This window comes from Rousettus aegyptiacus, unplaced genomic scaffold (genome assembly GCF_014176215.1).
Source record: "Rousettus aegyptiacus isolate mRouAeg1 unplaced genomic scaffold, mRouAeg1.p scaffold_m13_p_3, whole genome shotgun sequence".
Lineage (NCBI taxonomy): Eukaryota > Metazoa > Chordata > Mammalia > Chiroptera > Pteropodidae > Rousettus > Rousettus aegyptiacus.
Window position 1 is genome coordinate 18596182 of NW_023416306.1, and position 17519 is coordinate 18613700.

The window sequence follows — 17519 nt, forward strand, 5'->3', positions numbered from 1 at the left end:
TTGTCTACAGTAGCAAGGCTGGAACTCTTGCCTCTTTGTACATGTCACATATTTGGGCTGAGCTCCTGAAAGGACTAGTTTACTTTAGCTAGAAACAGACTCTATATATCTACTATGTATACTAATCTTTTAAAATTCTATAATAAAAAGCCATATGTTAATCTTTGATTTAAAATCTCATACCAACAAACTTGTGATATATTGCAATCATTTTATTAATATGAAGCAATGGGATAAGTCCTTTACAGGAGTATTGATTCACTACCATGAATGTGTATGGATACTTTAGGGCAGTATCATACTTGTCTCAAATTATGTGTGAAGTACTTTCACTTCCACATGTATAAAACATAAATACTTCACTGCTTGAAAAGACAGCACACAGCCAGGCACCTCTTCTTCCTGGCTTAAATGCATGTAAGTGCACTCACGTACAATGGATTTTTCACCACTCAAGGACTTTATAATATACGAACGACTTTTCAGAACACTATTTCTGCTCCATCATTTTTTTAAATTGAAGTAGGGGGAAAGCAATACTATGGTACAAAAGACCTTTTTACAAGGTCTCTTCTGGAAAAGTGTCTGAGAATAGTTACCTAGTCCTATAATGACTGTCATCAAGATCATCCTACAAGGACATGAAGGTAGATTCACTCTCCTGGAGAGTTTCTGATCTTACTAAGAATATTATGACTAGGGAGAAAGACTCTCCTAGAGAGATATTTTAAACATATTTCAATCCTAGAATGACTATAATGGAGATGACATCATAGTTGAAATCATTTTGCTGGCTTGTGTCTAGAAAGACACTCAGAATAATGTAATTAAATGCTGTTATAATTTTTTATGTTTTGCGAAAATATTAGAGATCATGAAAGCAGAAAATGGAGCACTATAACAAAGAATAAACAAACACTTGAAGAATACACTTAACACGTAAAAATTTTAAATGGTGTCTAATAAATTTTCATGTCAAATCTTTTAACTAAACATATAAAATTTTTAAATGGCAACTAATAAATCTTCATGTCAAATCTTTTAACAAAATCCACAAATAGATTATAAAAATTGAACAATCATAAATGTCTGATGTATAAAGTTTTAAGGTAAAGTTTAAATTTCATCATTATTCTGTTTAATCAAATACTTGAGGAATTTTAGTTACTGCTGAGGAGCAGCTGATACATTTCTAAAATAACTCGGTTATGAAAATATCATGACTAAGTTTTGGCATTGTAGCATCTCAGCAATCTTTAGTCTTCCACAAATGTTAACCGTCCCGGCCCTTCGTTCTTCATCCATCTCCTGTATCGCTTCCATCTAGGGTCATTTGCCAATTTTTTCTTTAACTCTTCTTTTTGTTCCTGTTTGTAGACCTGTGAGAATAAATGACGTTAATTGACTTTACAGTCCAAAGGGAAACACTTGTCATTAGCTTAACGGCATAGTTACATTTTTCAAATATGGGTTTAGGTAAAAGTTTCCAATGAATGTACTGGTTTGTCTTCTGAAGACCATGCACCTGAAAATACGAAGCCAGGAAATGCTTTAACATTCAGTGTTAAATAAAAAAGAACAATTTGTTCAAGGACTAATAGTTTTTTTGTCACCAATTTCTGTAACCTGGGAATACATTTTTTTTTCCATTGATATCATATATAAGCCAAGTTTAAACATTTCCTCTCTATGATTCATGTCCAATATTAAAGAATCATACTTTATTTAGCATGGTACTGTTATAAATTTAACTGATGATTTTCAGTATTTGTTGATCCTAACCAAGGAACAAAATGACATTATATATACATTTGTTTCTGAATGTAATTTTATCTTCAGAGATAATGATTGGTTTTTCGAAATGTTTTATTAAAGTTCCCAAAGAAGGTTAAATAAACCACATAGGTAAATAACAGAGAACATATGCATTTCTATAACTTTTAGTGGATGTCAGCTAAAGCTAAATGGACAAATTTTCATAACCAGTTAAAGTCACATCAAATTTCAGAAAGAAATGTTTTTACTTCTAAATTTTAGGTAATAATCACTAAGATAACCTCATATAATAACATGATAATTCAGCTCAGAATACTACTCTATGAAAGACAGAGGTTTTGTGGATTAGGCAGCTTAACCTACCTAAAACTTTTTCAAACGATTTAGGAGCAAAACAGTATGTTGCCCTCCATTTTTACGTTATTTATAAGCAGGCTGAATATAATTACTTGCCAAAACATTCTAGCAATTCATAGTAAGTTAAGTTACAGAAATATAATTCGGACTGAAACTTTACTTTTAGTAAAATCTATTTAGGATACCACGTATAAAAAGGAATGCCTATGAAACTGAAAAAACTATACCTCAGCTTTCTTAAGAAGGATTCAGTGTCCTTTATTCTTACATTTACTATATTAACCAATTAATTTTACCCAAAACCTAAAATAATACTATGGTCACATTACTAATTCCTTTAGGTCTTTGTCTAAGCAGCTGATCACCTCGAAGTAATTGCTGTAGCTGACAATGAAGAGTATAGCATTTATTAAAATGCCCAAAGTTTAGAGGCATTTTAGTAAGTCAATTTAATTTAAAATATAAGTAACTTTTCATACATATGTTGCTATTTGGAAGATTCCGTGCTCATTTTATTTTGAAATGAAGTTATTTCAACGAAATTTCCATCTCTTACTCCTTCTGTTTTTTAAAGTTCTGTGGCTAAGTTTATGTGACTGGAAGGAAATTTGGAGAAGAGCAAATTTTAGTTAGTGCAATTAATAGAAAGTTGTAGACACCCTTGCAAACATATATTCCTACTGTAGTTTAACACAACAAATTAGACCATTCTTAAATATGTCAGCATTTTTATCACCAATTAAAAAAATTAAAGTTCATCTTAAAAAGACAAATTACAGGTTCAAGACCCACTGTCCCACTATAAAATACAGTCATACTTTCAATAAAAGTAAGATCTTTATTCATTATTTAGCTCTTGGACTTCAGAAATTTGAGCATACTTCTGGGATCCCTTATCATACACCCAACTTTACCTTGGTAAGGAAGATGATACTAAAATCACAGCAGATTAATTACTCACTTCATAATTCTCCTTTATCCAGAGCTCCCGTTTCAGAAAAGTTTCTTTCTGATGGTCTTCTAGACTATCAAACTGAGACTTTGACATCTTCATAGATTTACGTATGATATATAGTCTTTCTTCTTCCCCATATTCTTTGCCTTTGATATTAAAATTATAGATCCAACGGCAATACCAGACTATATATGAGCACAGGTGAAGGGGAGCTAACAGAATTTGAAACAGGAGAAGATCACGTATCTGGGGCTTCTGATAGCCACCCTTTATATCTATTTTACTTTTGATAATATTCTTTATAATGTTCTCCTCCTCATCACGAATTTCTTCTTTGGACTTTTTATTTCTGCCCTTCTCTTTGGCTTTTCTGAGCAACCCCTGCTGCTTGGCAATCTCCATGGCTTGGATACGGTACTTGGGCACTGTGGCCAGGTAGCCGATTGCTTTATCGTAGCTATTCCACCAGCTGAAAAACTAGAATATTTAACAAAGAAAAATGGGTCATTTTTATTAGCAAAATTCATCTTGGGGAATACCACCACCACTACCCTCCTTCCCCTGCAGAAAACTATTCTGATTAAAAACAAGGACCTCAATCATCTTAGTAAGTAAAAGATACAATTGAATGCCCCTGTGTACCAGGCTAGATAAGTCAGGTAAGCCCTGAGCTGATCCAAAAAGCCATTAAGTCAAACAGGGATACTGAAGATCAGAGAATAGATTGATGGAATCACCAAAAAATCATATATGTATTACTAGGATATTACATTATATGAAACAGGAAAGTAAAATTATCCCTGCTCTCTTCTTTGAAAGGTTACTTCTATAAAAGCTGATACATTTAAAATATACAAACTTAGTTTTCAATAGGAATCATTTTTGTTGTACAAATTGAATCTCATTTCTGGAAATTAAACTAGAGAAGCAATTTTCAAACCAGCAAATTGTTCCACTCTAGTCACCTGCCATGTTCTTTTCCTCTAAAGGAGTTTATGATAGGTGTGGTTAGTTTAAGGATAATGGTAGGAAAAACTCGTTTCAGGCCGAAGGTAAATTTTTGTGACATTTTTTATAACAACATAAAAGGCTGTAGCTCTGGTCTATGGCCATGCCACCCTGAACACGCCCCATCTCGTCTGATCTGGGAAGCTAAGCAGAGCCGGGCCTGGTTAGTACTTGGATGGGGAGACCACCTAGGAAGACCAGGTGCCATAGGCATTTAAAAAAAAAAAAAAAAAGGCTGCAGCTCGCTATTCATTTATTTAATTATTTAATTATTTATTTTTTATAAAATTTTATTTTTTTATTTTCGGCTGTAGCTCTTTTAATCTATTTGAGTAGTGTTCAATCTGAGCAAAAGCACCCTTAGCAGGCATATGAAATGGATGGCGGAATGTACTGCTACAATGATAGCGAGCACTACCTGACAGGTGCCAAGATTTGTTAGGCCACATTAAGTAGTTCAGATTCTTCCTAAGTTTAATGGGAAATTATTGAAAAGTTCTACGAAAGTAAATGGTATGATCAGGATGACATCCACTCTGGCTGTTAAATGGAAAATACTCTAAAGGAGGCAATCGGAAAAAGATCCATTGTTGGGTTATTTTGGTAGTTATATAATAACCTTCATCATCAATTTCTTGGATTTCCCACTGATACAGATTCAATATTACCAACTGGTTAAATAAAGAAGTATTTTTCTAATGTAAAAAAAATTCATCTCAACTAGAAGCGAAATTTTACAAAAAGGTACTTCTAGTTCAGTTTTAATGATTAGCACCTGGCACTCAAACACATACGTGTAGACACACATATCCAACAATACACACCTGAAACAATGAAATAGCACACACGCTGAACAAAATCACAATTCTAACATCCACTTTAGGGGCTAAGCGCCTGCTGTAGTAGTGATAGTAATGACTGTAGTATTCTTCTGGGTGATCCAGCATGTAGTCATAATCTTTTCGTGTTTCTTCATCCTGTAAAATAACAAAATATCCCATTTCATAGACATTTCATCAAATGGCCTTGGTTTAAAATCTGTTAAGTCAAACCTAGAATTTTATAATTATGTTAGGTTAATCTGAGTAAAAGAACTGAAACTGTCAAAATCAAAAAATTGTCCATCACTCTTCGGAGGCACACATAAATTTGTTTCCAGAACTTTAACGTTAACTATAAAGCATAATAAAAACATCTTAAAGTCTTGACTATTTGTTAGTCCCCTAGAAAAATAAAAAACACTTTAAGAACAACGATGTCTTTTTTGGCCAGTGTTGCTCTAATAAGGACATCATCCATCATGTTCTTATACCTTATGAGCACACTGACACCTACTCTCAATATCTGTTGATAGGGAAAAAATGTTTATCTCTATTGCACTTATTCAGTCATTTTCCAGCCTCATGTAGAAAGTTTTCTGTTGAAAGCGATGATTAAGATGGCAAAAAGCAGACGAAGGCAGTCTGTGCCTACAAAACTGAATAATGTTCATCTCAAAGAAATATTTATGCAGCATAATGGTCAGTCTGGCTTTGTGGGAAGTGTTTAGCCTCTGAGCCTCACTGTCATTTGTAAAATAGAGATAATACCTGCTCTACTAATTTTACGGAGTTGTTTTGAATATAAAATGACATACAGGATACAAAAATGTGTTACAAATACATAGTAGTTTACTATTATAACACATTGTCACAGCCCACTTCATGAATAAGTTAAAATATACATAATCATACAAACATTGAAAAAAATTATAGCATTTTGAAATGCTACTCTGAATGTTCACAAATAAAACACTTCTTAAAACCTTCTCTAACTTTAATCGATTTCCAACAGGGATAAATGCCACTCTTTTACTGAGCTACAGAGGTTGAAGAGCTACTAAACTAGGTTATGATTTGCTTTTCATTGCAGAGGAAACCTATTTTGTCTTGTGTCCAAAAAATGTTAAAAGACTAAAACCACAACAAATTCTTTACTCTCTGTGATTATGAAAACAAAAATCTTTTTTCATCTAGAGAATTTTTTAAGATAAATTATTCAACATGCATAAAGTTACAGATTCTTAGCCAATGGCATTTTAAAATTTACACCTAGTACTTTGCTACCATAGGGGTTCTGGGTCTGTTCAGGGCCTTCTCCTGAGTCTTCCAACATGCGGTTCTGTAGATTTAAAGTAAGTTTGCTAATAACAAAAATCTTCCTTATACCTGTTAAAATCATTATATATTTTTAAGTAAGAATCCTGAATTTGAGTAAGTGCAGTCTCAGTGACAATTCTCTTATATTCATTATTCAAAATGTTTTTAACCTCTGACTGAAATTTAAAAGTAAAAAAACAATTTAAAGGTAAACTATTATCTAGTATAGGTACATGTAAATACATTTACAGTCTATTCTATGGCACTATACAGAGGGCCAATATGAGAACTGCATTCTATAAGAAGGGCTGAACTCAGGCTATTATTTTCAAATTCTCTCCTTCCTTTTATGTTCATTTCTGTCAAAAAAGATTTTCTTGTAGCAATTGCTACATACCTCAACTGTCAATCCATATTCCTCTATAAGTCATTATCATATTCTAGAGCTTCTAACCTAAAAGGGTTAAAACTTTATAGGTCATAATGATAGCTGTGAAAACTAAAGTCCATGTCTCTTGATGTATCTCATTTTGAGTACTTCAGGACACCCTCTGAGAATTTTTCCATTCTCCTTCCTTTTTTTTTTTTTTTTTTTTGTTTTGCTTTGGGGCTAATTTCATAGAAGTACTCTTCTTGTGACTTTTAACTCAGCCTCCCAATCTTGGCAGATGCCCTTTGAAATGTATTTCTTCAAAGATGATTATTCTCCTTGCTCCAACTAGATTACATGTAATTTTGAAACTGACTGCCACAGAGTTCAATTCCTACAGACCTCCAGCATCACTATCTAGGGGGAGCCCTTTCCCCAGCCTGACTGTACCCTGCTGGTTGAAGTATATACAACAAGATCTTTGAGTGTCATTGACATCTGCTATGTGAATGTCATGCCTCCAATGGCTACCCTTCTTTGTTCTCTTAGTGAAGATCACGATTCACAGAATGCAGATATTCCTCCTCAAGCATTTCACCCAGATCTTCCCCCAAGGTCACCATCTTCTCACTGGTCCCTAGATTTGTGATGTCATCAAGTTCTGTGCTCCTCTAACAGGACAGTCACCTAAAGCTCCAGCAACTCCAAAATCTACCCCTTGTGTCTAGCCTCTCTACTGCATCCAGAGGCTACAGAGTCTAATCAGAGCCCTCTAATGAGTCCTCAGACTACCTAATTTCTACAAAAGGCTTGAGGGTCAAATCTGACTTCTCTTAGGATGGTTTCCTTTTCCTTGGGGTCACCATAAATTTATGACCCTGTTTTGGTCATGATTAGAGATAAGAAGGCTGGCATTTAATCAGCCAGAATCTTTGTTACAGCATTTAATCAGCCAGAATATTTACTCGGGTTTATAGCTTTCTCTCTAGAATGAAGAAAATGGTTTTAGGCTCAGGCACACATAATATACTTTAGAAGGTGTTCAAGGTTTGCACAAATTAGAGAATTAGGAGCTTTCAACAGCCTAAGTCAAAATCCTACTAGTAAAAATCAACCTAGTAAGAACACAAAAAATATTAGCAAAAAAGAAAAAACAGACTGGGACCCAATTAAAGAGCTACAGGTACATACTTAAAAACTACATATTTATTTTTTTCTCCTATCCATCTTGTAACTAAGATAGTCCCACACACACACATACACACACACAAATGTTTTTACTTCCACTGCTTCCCCATAGCTAACAAGGTTAAGTCAAAATTTCCTTGGCAACCAACAAGGCCTCCATCACTGGCCCTATCTTACCTAGCAACATCTCATCAGTCTCCCCTCTTTTGTCCACAGCAAACATTCAGAGAGTAATTTCAGGAATTGTGTCCTTCCAATACCTGTACGAGACAGCTCTCGCACACCTGTCTTTGAACACAGAATTCTTTCTAACTCAGATGCCCATCCCTTTCTTTCAACCTCATGAGCTCCTACTAATCCTTTAGCACACAAATGTTACTGCTTCAGATAGTCCGACCGCCCTTATTACACACAGTACCTATTTATTATAGCACTTATCACATTGTAATCACCAGTTTTTTTTCTCCTTGATGAGAACTTCTGGAAGATAGGTAGGGTAACTCATTAATCTCTGTATATCCAAGGCCTAGCACAATGCCTGGCAATCAGTAAACGTCATTTTAAAGATGAGTGGAATTTTGTAAAGGCTCTCCCTCACTACAAACATCTCTCCTGCACACAGGTCTCTGTCTCACCAGAAAGGCTGGGTGGGTGACTATGTCACAAAAACTTCAGCTTACCAAAAATGATTGCCTGATGCATAGCTTATAAAAGTATGCTACTGTGGCTTAAATAGCTTAAACCTTAAAACAGTTTAATATCTTACCTTTCAATAAGGTAGCACTTTTTCTTTCAGCAATTTTGTGGATCTTAAGGTCTCAGGGTCAGGAAGAGTCCAACTTCTTTCCAAAACCAAAACCTTTATACTCGTTTCTTCCTCCTCTCTGTCCAGAGCCTTGACAAGCAGGACAATAAGCTCCTTGTTTCTAATCTCTACAGGAAAAAATGGTGCTTCTGCTGGTGTCCGTTCCACTCCCAATCCTCTTGGACACATGCAGGAGGACTGGAACATAACCACCAATATCTAGATCAAAAGTGAACAAAAGGAAACCCACAAGCAAAGAAAGCACGGAACCCTTACTTCTCTTACGAAAATGATCATTTCCCCCCTCCCCAGAGGCAAAAATATATTACATTCTTGCCCTTGGAAGAAATAATGAATAAATTACATAATTTGATACTGCAGCCAGTTTTACATTTAAAATTTTCCATCACACAGATAGTAGAAACCATTTTAGGATGTTAACGGCCAGGAAACAATAACGTATGAAAACATAGTCATATTTTGTTCATTCTTAAAAACACATATCAATCCTGTTTTTTAAATAACTATACACATACAAATGATCCTTTAAAAAAATAACATCTGTTACCCTAAATTTTTTTCCAGGCCATTACATCCTACTAAAAAGGAAGAAAATTAACTGCTATCAGTCTCATTCCTTTTTTGGTTCCCTGCCCACCAGTCACTAATGCAACTGTCTTCTCAGTCTACATGTGATCTCAACAACTTCCATGATTTGCAGTATCATAAATATATTAGCGACACTCACACCTGTTTTTCCTGTGTCCTCCTATTTTCAAAGATCTGATCATTTCCTAAATATAACAAAAATATCTCAAATTCAACATGCTCAAAGCCCAAATCTGTTCTTCTGTATTTCAGTAAATAGAATAATTATCACCATCAACTTGGTTACCTGAGTTTTTAAAAACTTTAGTCATTTTCAATTCACTGAATAATTATGTAAGACATTAAGCCTTGTATTGAGCTCAAAAGATGATAAACAGACAAATAAGATGAGGTCCTGGCCTCAAGAACTCTCCCCTCCAGAAGAATCTAGCAAGACAAGCACAATTTGATGTGCTGTGGAACAAAGGACTGACTGACCCACTCTGCCTGAAACCACTGGTCATGGGATTCACAAAAGAGATGAAATGAAATGATCACTTGCTGGATCTTGGAAAGTAAGTAAGATGTGGTAAAACTTGTTCCAGGCAAAGGGAACGGGAAGTGTTAAGGTACAAAAGAATCAACGAATATAATGGATTCAAGTGAAGCTTGAGTACTGAGGAAATTTAGGAAGAAAGGAATAGTAAATGTGGTCAGGAAGATAGATTTGGATAAGAACTATAAAGGATTTTCTATGCCACACAAAATGTTAGGGTGCTATTGTCTCTGCTATTCAAAAATGAAACGTTTTAAAATATGAGACTAGTAGAATTGAGTAGAAGTATATATTTTTGAAGATAACTGATAGTATTGTAAAGAATGGAATGAAGGAGAAACAGGCTTTAGAGACTAAGTAGAATAGAACTTAGTGATTAAAGAAATAAAAGCATCACATTGAGCATAATAGTGAAGTTTTTAATTATAGTTACTGTGTGGACCATGTTACTCTAAGATAAAGAACAGAGAGAGGCTCAGGGATTATTTATTCCGATAGGAAGGGTACCCCTTTGTCTCTGAAGTCTATTATAACTTTGTAGAGACAGAAGTAACTTATAGAAAACTGGAAGTAATGCAAATAATTCCTGTTCACAGAAAGATATAGTGTGTCTAGTGTAATACAACTGATTATTGCCTTATTATACTGGTCAGTTTTATAGTCAGGTCAGTAGCATTCCTTGTCGGAATATAACTGTATGGTACTTTTTCTCTTTTATACCAGTTTTAATATCTTACTGGTTCCCTCATTAATGAGTTAAATAAAATTTCTGATACGTGTTCATTTTGTATTTGTGTGAGAGTTGTGATTATATCCTCTTTTAAAATTTATGCTTTAACAAAGATAACAAGACTGATTTCAGACATGTTTAATGTGCTACAGGTGAGGACTATTGAAAATATAAACCTAAAGAATATACAGATTTTAGAGTTGTCAAGGATTTAGCTGAGTTTCACAAGGAAGAGCTTAGAAAATAAAGAGTACCCAAAAGATAGAGCTCTAAGGAAAAGCAATGCTTAAGGTATAGTCAGAGGAAAGGGAGACTATAAAGACTGACGAGAAGTGGCTAGAAAACAGGAGAAATAGGAGAGAATTACATCAAGGGAGAACATCGTAAAGAACTACATGATCGACAACATCGAATGCCACAAGTCGTTCCAGGAAGAAGAAATGAAGAGCAGCCCTCAGACCTGACGCCTGGAACACCACTGTTCACCTTAACGGTTCTAGCGTGTGTGCTGAGGTACACAGCAGTCTACGACAGCATGACTGAAAGGGAGATGAGGAAGCAAAGGCAGTCAGCAGTGAAGAAAGAAAGTGCGACCACAGCTTTAACAGAAATTAAGTGAAAGGAACGTAAAATGAACCAACTAAGAGACTCTTAAGTTACCAATGAGGAATGAGGTTCCAGAAGAAGATGGCAGAAATAAAATCAGTTAGTCACTGATACCTTCCTGCCTTTCCCAACCATCTTCAATAATTGTTCCTAGAATTTTCTTTCTAAATTGTGCTATTTCTCCACTTCGAAACCTCTGATAACTATTAATACATAAAATTCAAACTCCTGAACATAGCTTAAAGGGTTGTTCATCATGTGATCCCAAACTATGTTCCCAAAACGCTCTCCTTACAATGTACCAGAAAGGCTTCTTACCTAGAAGTAGCAGATCGCCTGAAGTCTATGAAAAAATGAAATAAGGGTCTCAGCGCTATGAATATCTCACAATGTTCTGTTGACCCATGATAAATCTGTACAAGCTAAATTAATATGTCAAGTGCTTGAGAGGAGACCACACTTTGTGGAATGTTAATCCCTTTTCTAATAAACTTTCCTTTTGATTCTAATACATATATATGTGTGTGTGTATATATACACATACACATATACATATATACATATATATACACACACATACAATATGTCAACTGCTCAGTTTCTGGCTTGAATTATATCAACTCAGTAGTTTTTGTTAATCAAAAGCTCTGATTGGTTGTGGATAATATGTCACAGCACTAGAATTAAACACATCTGGTATATAATCAACCTTGGCCATAGTAGGGAATAACAGCTGCAATGAAGGGATCCATATAAGATAAACAACACTTTGGGTTCACAGCAGAAATAGCAAATGTGGCACATAAAGTCCCACACCCTTCTTCTGAGCCCATGAGAAAATCACACTATCAGACACATCGTCTTTCCCAGTAAACCCAGACAAGGCCTCTAAACCTTCACAAGTGTTCCAGGGACTCATAGCAAATCAGAGTTGGCATGTGAAATGAAAACCATCTGCTATCAAGTTTATTTAATTTAGCTGTTTATCAGCATCACAACTGTTATAAAGTTTTATATCATTTCTATTATTTTTATGAATATCCAATTATTATAAACAAATGATTAAAATCTGGATCGATGCTGGAAAAGAAAAATAGTTATACTAATAAGTGCAGTTAAATTTTCCCCCAAAAACAAAGAGTCCCTGGGAGAAATATGATAAAAATAATCCTTGTTGGAGAAAACACTCATTACCATGCCGCCTCATCAAACTACACCTCAGTCCTGGGATAAGCCGTTTTCGTTGATCAAGTTTTTCCTCTACCAGAAATGTCCCTTCACCATTAACCTTGGTGACTATTCAAAGAGTACACTCTTCTCCAAACCCCCAAGAATAATTGTGTCCTCTCAGTGCTGTAATATAATCTACACATTTGTATTATGTAACTTAAATAAATAATAACCAAACAATAATATCTGTCTTTCCTTGTTATATTAAAAGCTTAATGGCAGGAACTGTGCCCTTTTCACTGTTAGGATCTCCTCCCCCAGCACCCATGTCAGTACTAGTTAGAGAATGGGGGAATATACTAAGAATAATAAACAGCAACATAAAAGGGCAGAGTTCAGAACCCCTCTTTTTGCCAAGTTCTTCCTACGTGGGTGGTGGGTGCTGAAGCCCTACCACATCGATCAGACTGATTCCAAAAAAAAAAAAGAAAGAAAGAAAGAAAGAAAGAAAGAAACAGGTGTTGTGACTTCCCTGCCAAGATGAGGCTAGAATAGAAGGTGCTCTCTACACATCCCTTAGCTTCTGAATAACCTTTATGCCAGTAATACTGCCAAGGCCTTTTCTATGTTCTTCTCTGTGGTCTTGCAAAATGCAGTCAAATGCAATTTTGACTAGGCATTTCGACTACTATTTTCTCATTTTCTACCAACCATAGTTTCACGTGCATCCTTTCCACCTATTATTCCCTCATCTTCTTATGTATGCCCTTTCTTATTTTATTGATTTCATCCAATTCTTATCTATATTCAAGAATGATTAATGTTCTCACTTAAAAACCTTCAAAACACAATTTTTCCTTTAAAATAGAAGTGCAATTTTTCTCTCATGCAGGAATATTTCATTTATACCCAACCAATCTACTTCATACATCCATACATTTCTTTAAAACTACAATTAATTTGACGTAAAATGCCAAAGTAGGCTTCATATAACAATGTCAAAACACCAGAAATCCACTTTTGATTTTCATTCTATCTGAATCTATTTCCAGAGACAAGTTCTTACTCAACAAACATTATCTCATGTGCCAGACACTGTGCTAGGTCCCAAGGTTATACATACAAAAAAATGAGGAGTGTGATTTAGTGGAAAGGGGAGAAGGGTCACTCAATATTTACAGTGCAGTGTGATAAGTGCTATATCCACATAAAACGACCCAATGTTGACGCAGCAAGTGAGTGTCCGTTTACTTAACTTCCAAAGTCCATGATTCCCTGGATCCCCAGTAGTCAAATACACTAAATAATATTTCATCATCTTCATTCATATCATAAAGCGAATATAAAGCAGTGTGTGAAATCATAATGGTTTGAAGTCCTTTTTATGGTTTTCCTCAATCTCTCCATGCAGACAGAACCTTTGTTGTTAAAATAACAATGACCAAGTGTGATATCTCCTTGTCTTACCAAATGTATTTAAATCACATTAGTGTACTTATTTTTTAACAACCACCATCTTGACCAAGACAAGATAAATCTTACACAGATTTTCCCATTTGGTGATATATTTATTAACAACATTCAGAGATCCTTGGTTATTAGAGGCTTTGTTAGAACACCACTGTACAATTATAAGTATATAATACAGCTTCTTATACATGTTAAAAATAGTAAAGAGACTCGAACAGACCAATAATAAGATAAATTAAGAAGGTTATGAAAAAATTATAGGGGAGAAAAAACTCCTAGCTCCAGTGAACTTACAACTAAATGAATTCTGATTTCAAGAAAGAAACAATTTCTGTTAGATACACTGTTTCAGAGATGGAATCTACCTATGCACTCTGCAAAGCAAATACAAAGTCAACATTTTCCTCCATATGCCAGCATAACTAAACATGATTGCTAAGGGCATAGTCTTTCCAACCTCCTCCCTCTTTTTTGGCTGGCTCTGTAGATAAGTACACCTCTCACACAGTTTACTGTTATGCTTTATGGAGAAAGATACCGTGTCCAACAAAAACTGCAAACAGAAATGAAATGTGGTCCCAGGTCTGTGGTCACTGCCTCCAAAAGATGACATGTGGAATTCTAGATAGGCTTCTGCACCTCATCTTTTTCTGGAGCCACCAGAACCCATCAACTTCTCCCACTATTCTAACTGACCTAATATTAGCAAAGGCCACAAAGACCTCTTATCCCTCACAAGTTCTTTCCAGCCTACAGATTTAATCCATGCAAAACAGTTATATCCCCATGGCCTCAAGGGAATAATTTGGAAGTCTGAGGCCATTCGAATCGGATGACCCAGTTCATTAGATCTTTGCATTACCCAATAATGATATTCTCTGGCAACTTTTTCACAATCTCCCATTATGACAGAAATAAAATCAGACTACCCTCTTTGTTTTTAATAACTTCTTCCACACACAGAAAGTCAAAGTCTTTTTCCTTATTCCAGGAGAGGGATCTGCATGAAATTGTTTAAAAAGTTTGCTGAGGTGTTTCAATTAGAAGTAGAATCCATGTCTATTTCTACCAATTTAAAATGGGGGTTTTCATAGAACTCAGCTAAGTCTGATTTTGAAGGGTCCAAACTATCCCCAGACAGCCTTTTTCTCTCATGGATAATTTCCATTCTCTTGCAATACTGAGTGTAGCTGGGGAAACTATAGAACTCTCCTGTACTCCCTACATCGGTGCAACTCCATATTCACATCTCCTGTTTGGAGGCATTTGTAGCTACAACAAATCTATGGAAATCAAAAGTAAGTGTTACTTTCTCCAGACATACTAGTTTTTAACTGCCCAAAAAGTTCCTTATTCTTGAGTGGATAAACTATTTTATTAGCTGAGCAAGTAGTGCTAAACTTTAGGGGTAGAAACCTTCAGAGGCAACTATTACAAATCCACCAGGTTGGCCTCTGAATTTATCTCTTCAAGAAAATGGCAAGAATAGAGTTCTGGGGTTCCTACCAGGAAGAATTTCTCTGTCTGCTTCTTGGCACTTGTTTTACTAAAATGCTCACCATCCTCATGCCAAGTCTACCCATCTCCAACCATAGCAGAAGGCACAGTTGCTAGTGTTTCTGCTGCTCTTCCTTCTGGAAGTTCTCCACCTGTCCAGCGCTTCTTTATATGCCACCAGGGCTTTGGAGGACCACCAGCAGGCCTTCTGGTTGTGTTTGGACCACTTTCTTTCCTCATTGCACGAAAACACAAATTGGAGCTTCAGATGCTGGGCTACCCTGGATGGAGAAGTTCTTTCCTATTTTCCTGAAGTCTTTCCTAAATAATTCTTTATCCTAAATAATAGGCAACTAAGCTGTCTGGCCTCAGCACCCTCCCAGCCCCCCACCCACCCATTCCTCAGTTAATTGCCAATAAAAATTACAATCCTATCAATGCTAGTGACAACTCAGTCAACTAGTCACTTTATGACTCCATATTATTCAAACCGCTCTGAGAAGCATGAATGAAGAATCCTTAACTCCTTGACTCATAATTTTCAGCTCTGGAAAGCTAATCTGGAAAAATAATCCATGGTTAAATTATAGTATACCCATTCAAAGTAGTCATTAAAAGCAGACTATATCGTAACATGAAAAACTTGGCCTCAAAAAAAAAAAAAAAAAAGGCTAGACAGAAATACCTTACAACTACAATTGATGTTCATTAGCATGATGGGGCCCTTGAAGCAGTAAACTTCCATCAAATATGATTTCTAATTTGTGATTTCTTATATGTTTTGCTGATTTTTGCAGTAGTAGAAGAAAACAAGATCTGGCTAAATCTTATCCCCACAGTTCTCAATAAAGCTTTTTGAAAAATGACTACATACATACTCAAAATATTTCCTGCTAGAAATTCTGTCTTGAACACCAAGTCATTAAGCATTTATTTGCCGGTCCTGCGTATGGGGTTTCTCATACTTATTTAATCCTCATTTAAAAAAAAACCCTGTGAAGAGGTATCATGACTTCAATTTTGCCTATGAAGAAACAGTTACTCAGACATATTAAGTCACTATCCAAGGTCATACTGGGGTATCAGAGCCAAGAGTCAAACATCCGGTCTTTCCACTGGTTGGTTGTTCATTGTTCTTTTTAGTGTTTTTTCTAGATCCTTAAACCCACAATTAAATGTTACAATTAATATCATCCCTAGAAACCAAGTTTCTGTCATGTAAAACTGGCGCTCTCACATTGTCACTCAATACTGAATACCTTTCCTGCGTTCTACCACAGATCCGAGCAATAATCGCTCTGTTTTCCGAATGTGGGCTGCACGTTATTAAAATGCTTCCGCTAAATCGTAAATGCCCAACATATGTTGTTATATGCCTTGCATAACATGGGCTCGAGGAGGTTCCTATTTTTTGTCAATGGGCTGTGTGGGCTTCTACACGGGGCCACGTGGGAAGGCGCGAGCATCCCAAGGGTGGTGGTGGCGCCCGGCACTGGGATCACAGACCTCGCTTCGCCGTTCGCTTCCCGGACGGGTCCTTGCACCCCACCCGCGGCCCCAGGCCTCACCTTGAGAGTCTCGTAAGCGGTGGCCACCAGCAGGAAGGCCTCCTCCGCGCTCTGCGGCGTGCGCCCGGGGCCCTCGTCGCCAGGCTCGGGACGGTAGCGGTCGGGGTGGTAGCGCCGGGCTAGCTGCCGGTAGGCCCGCGCGATCTCCGCTTTGCCGGCCGTGCGGCTCACACCCAGCACCTCGTAGCAGTCGCGCGTGCCGCAGTAGAGCCCCTCCACCAGGGCCCCCGCGGGCCGCGCCAGCAGCAAGGGGGGCAGCAGCACCAACCAGCGCCGGCTCGCAGCCCCAGCTCCCCAGCGCGGACCGAGCGGCGCCCCCATCCCGGCCTCGGCCGCAGCTCTGCCGCCCCCGCCGCTCTCCCGCACTTGGCGGCGCGCGGAGCTCAGCCGCGGGGCCCAGTTCCACGTCAGCTACAGGCGCCTCCGCGCAGGCGCACGGCTCGCTGTGCTGCAGCAGCCGCCTCCTTCGCGACAGTTGCTAGGGCGAAGGACGCCTTAGCCACCCGGCCGCTTCTGGTACGTGGCTGAGCACCTTCCTAAACCCAGTGGCCAGAGGATTTGTCTCTTAGTCGGACCTAAAAGAGCAATTAACCAGTGTGTGCAGAGCGCTTTACCGTCCACAATGCCCTTCCCACGCGATCTTTTCGACATCATGATTTTACCTGCTGCAATTGGGAGTCTGGTTCTCTTGCCGTTTGGTTATCAGGTTTTGAAAGCCGGGTCTGCAGCCTCAAACG

At 37.1% G+C, this 17519-nt stretch overlaps 1 protein-coding gene and 1 pseudogene across 1 annotated transcript; one reads left to right on the forward strand and one right to left on the reverse strand.

Annotated features, from left to right (window-relative positions):
- Positions 1–942: 942 nt before the first annotated feature.
- LOC107502630 (dnaJ homolog subfamily C member 25) lies at positions 943–17169 on the reverse strand. Its single transcript, XM_016130042.2, has 4 exons — positions 16783–17169; positions 4921–5073; positions 3095–3565; positions 943–1379 (listed from the first exon to the last, which is right to left on the reverse strand). The coding sequence occupies exons 1-4, from the start codon at positions 17101–17103 to the stop codon at positions 1257–1259; spliced, it is 1068 nt and encodes a 355-aa protein (XP_015985528.1). The 5' UTR covers positions 17104–17169; the 3' UTR covers positions 943–1256.
- LOC118600671 lies at positions 4190–4309 on the forward strand (annotated as a pseudogene).
- Positions 17170–17519: the final 350 nt, after the last annotated feature.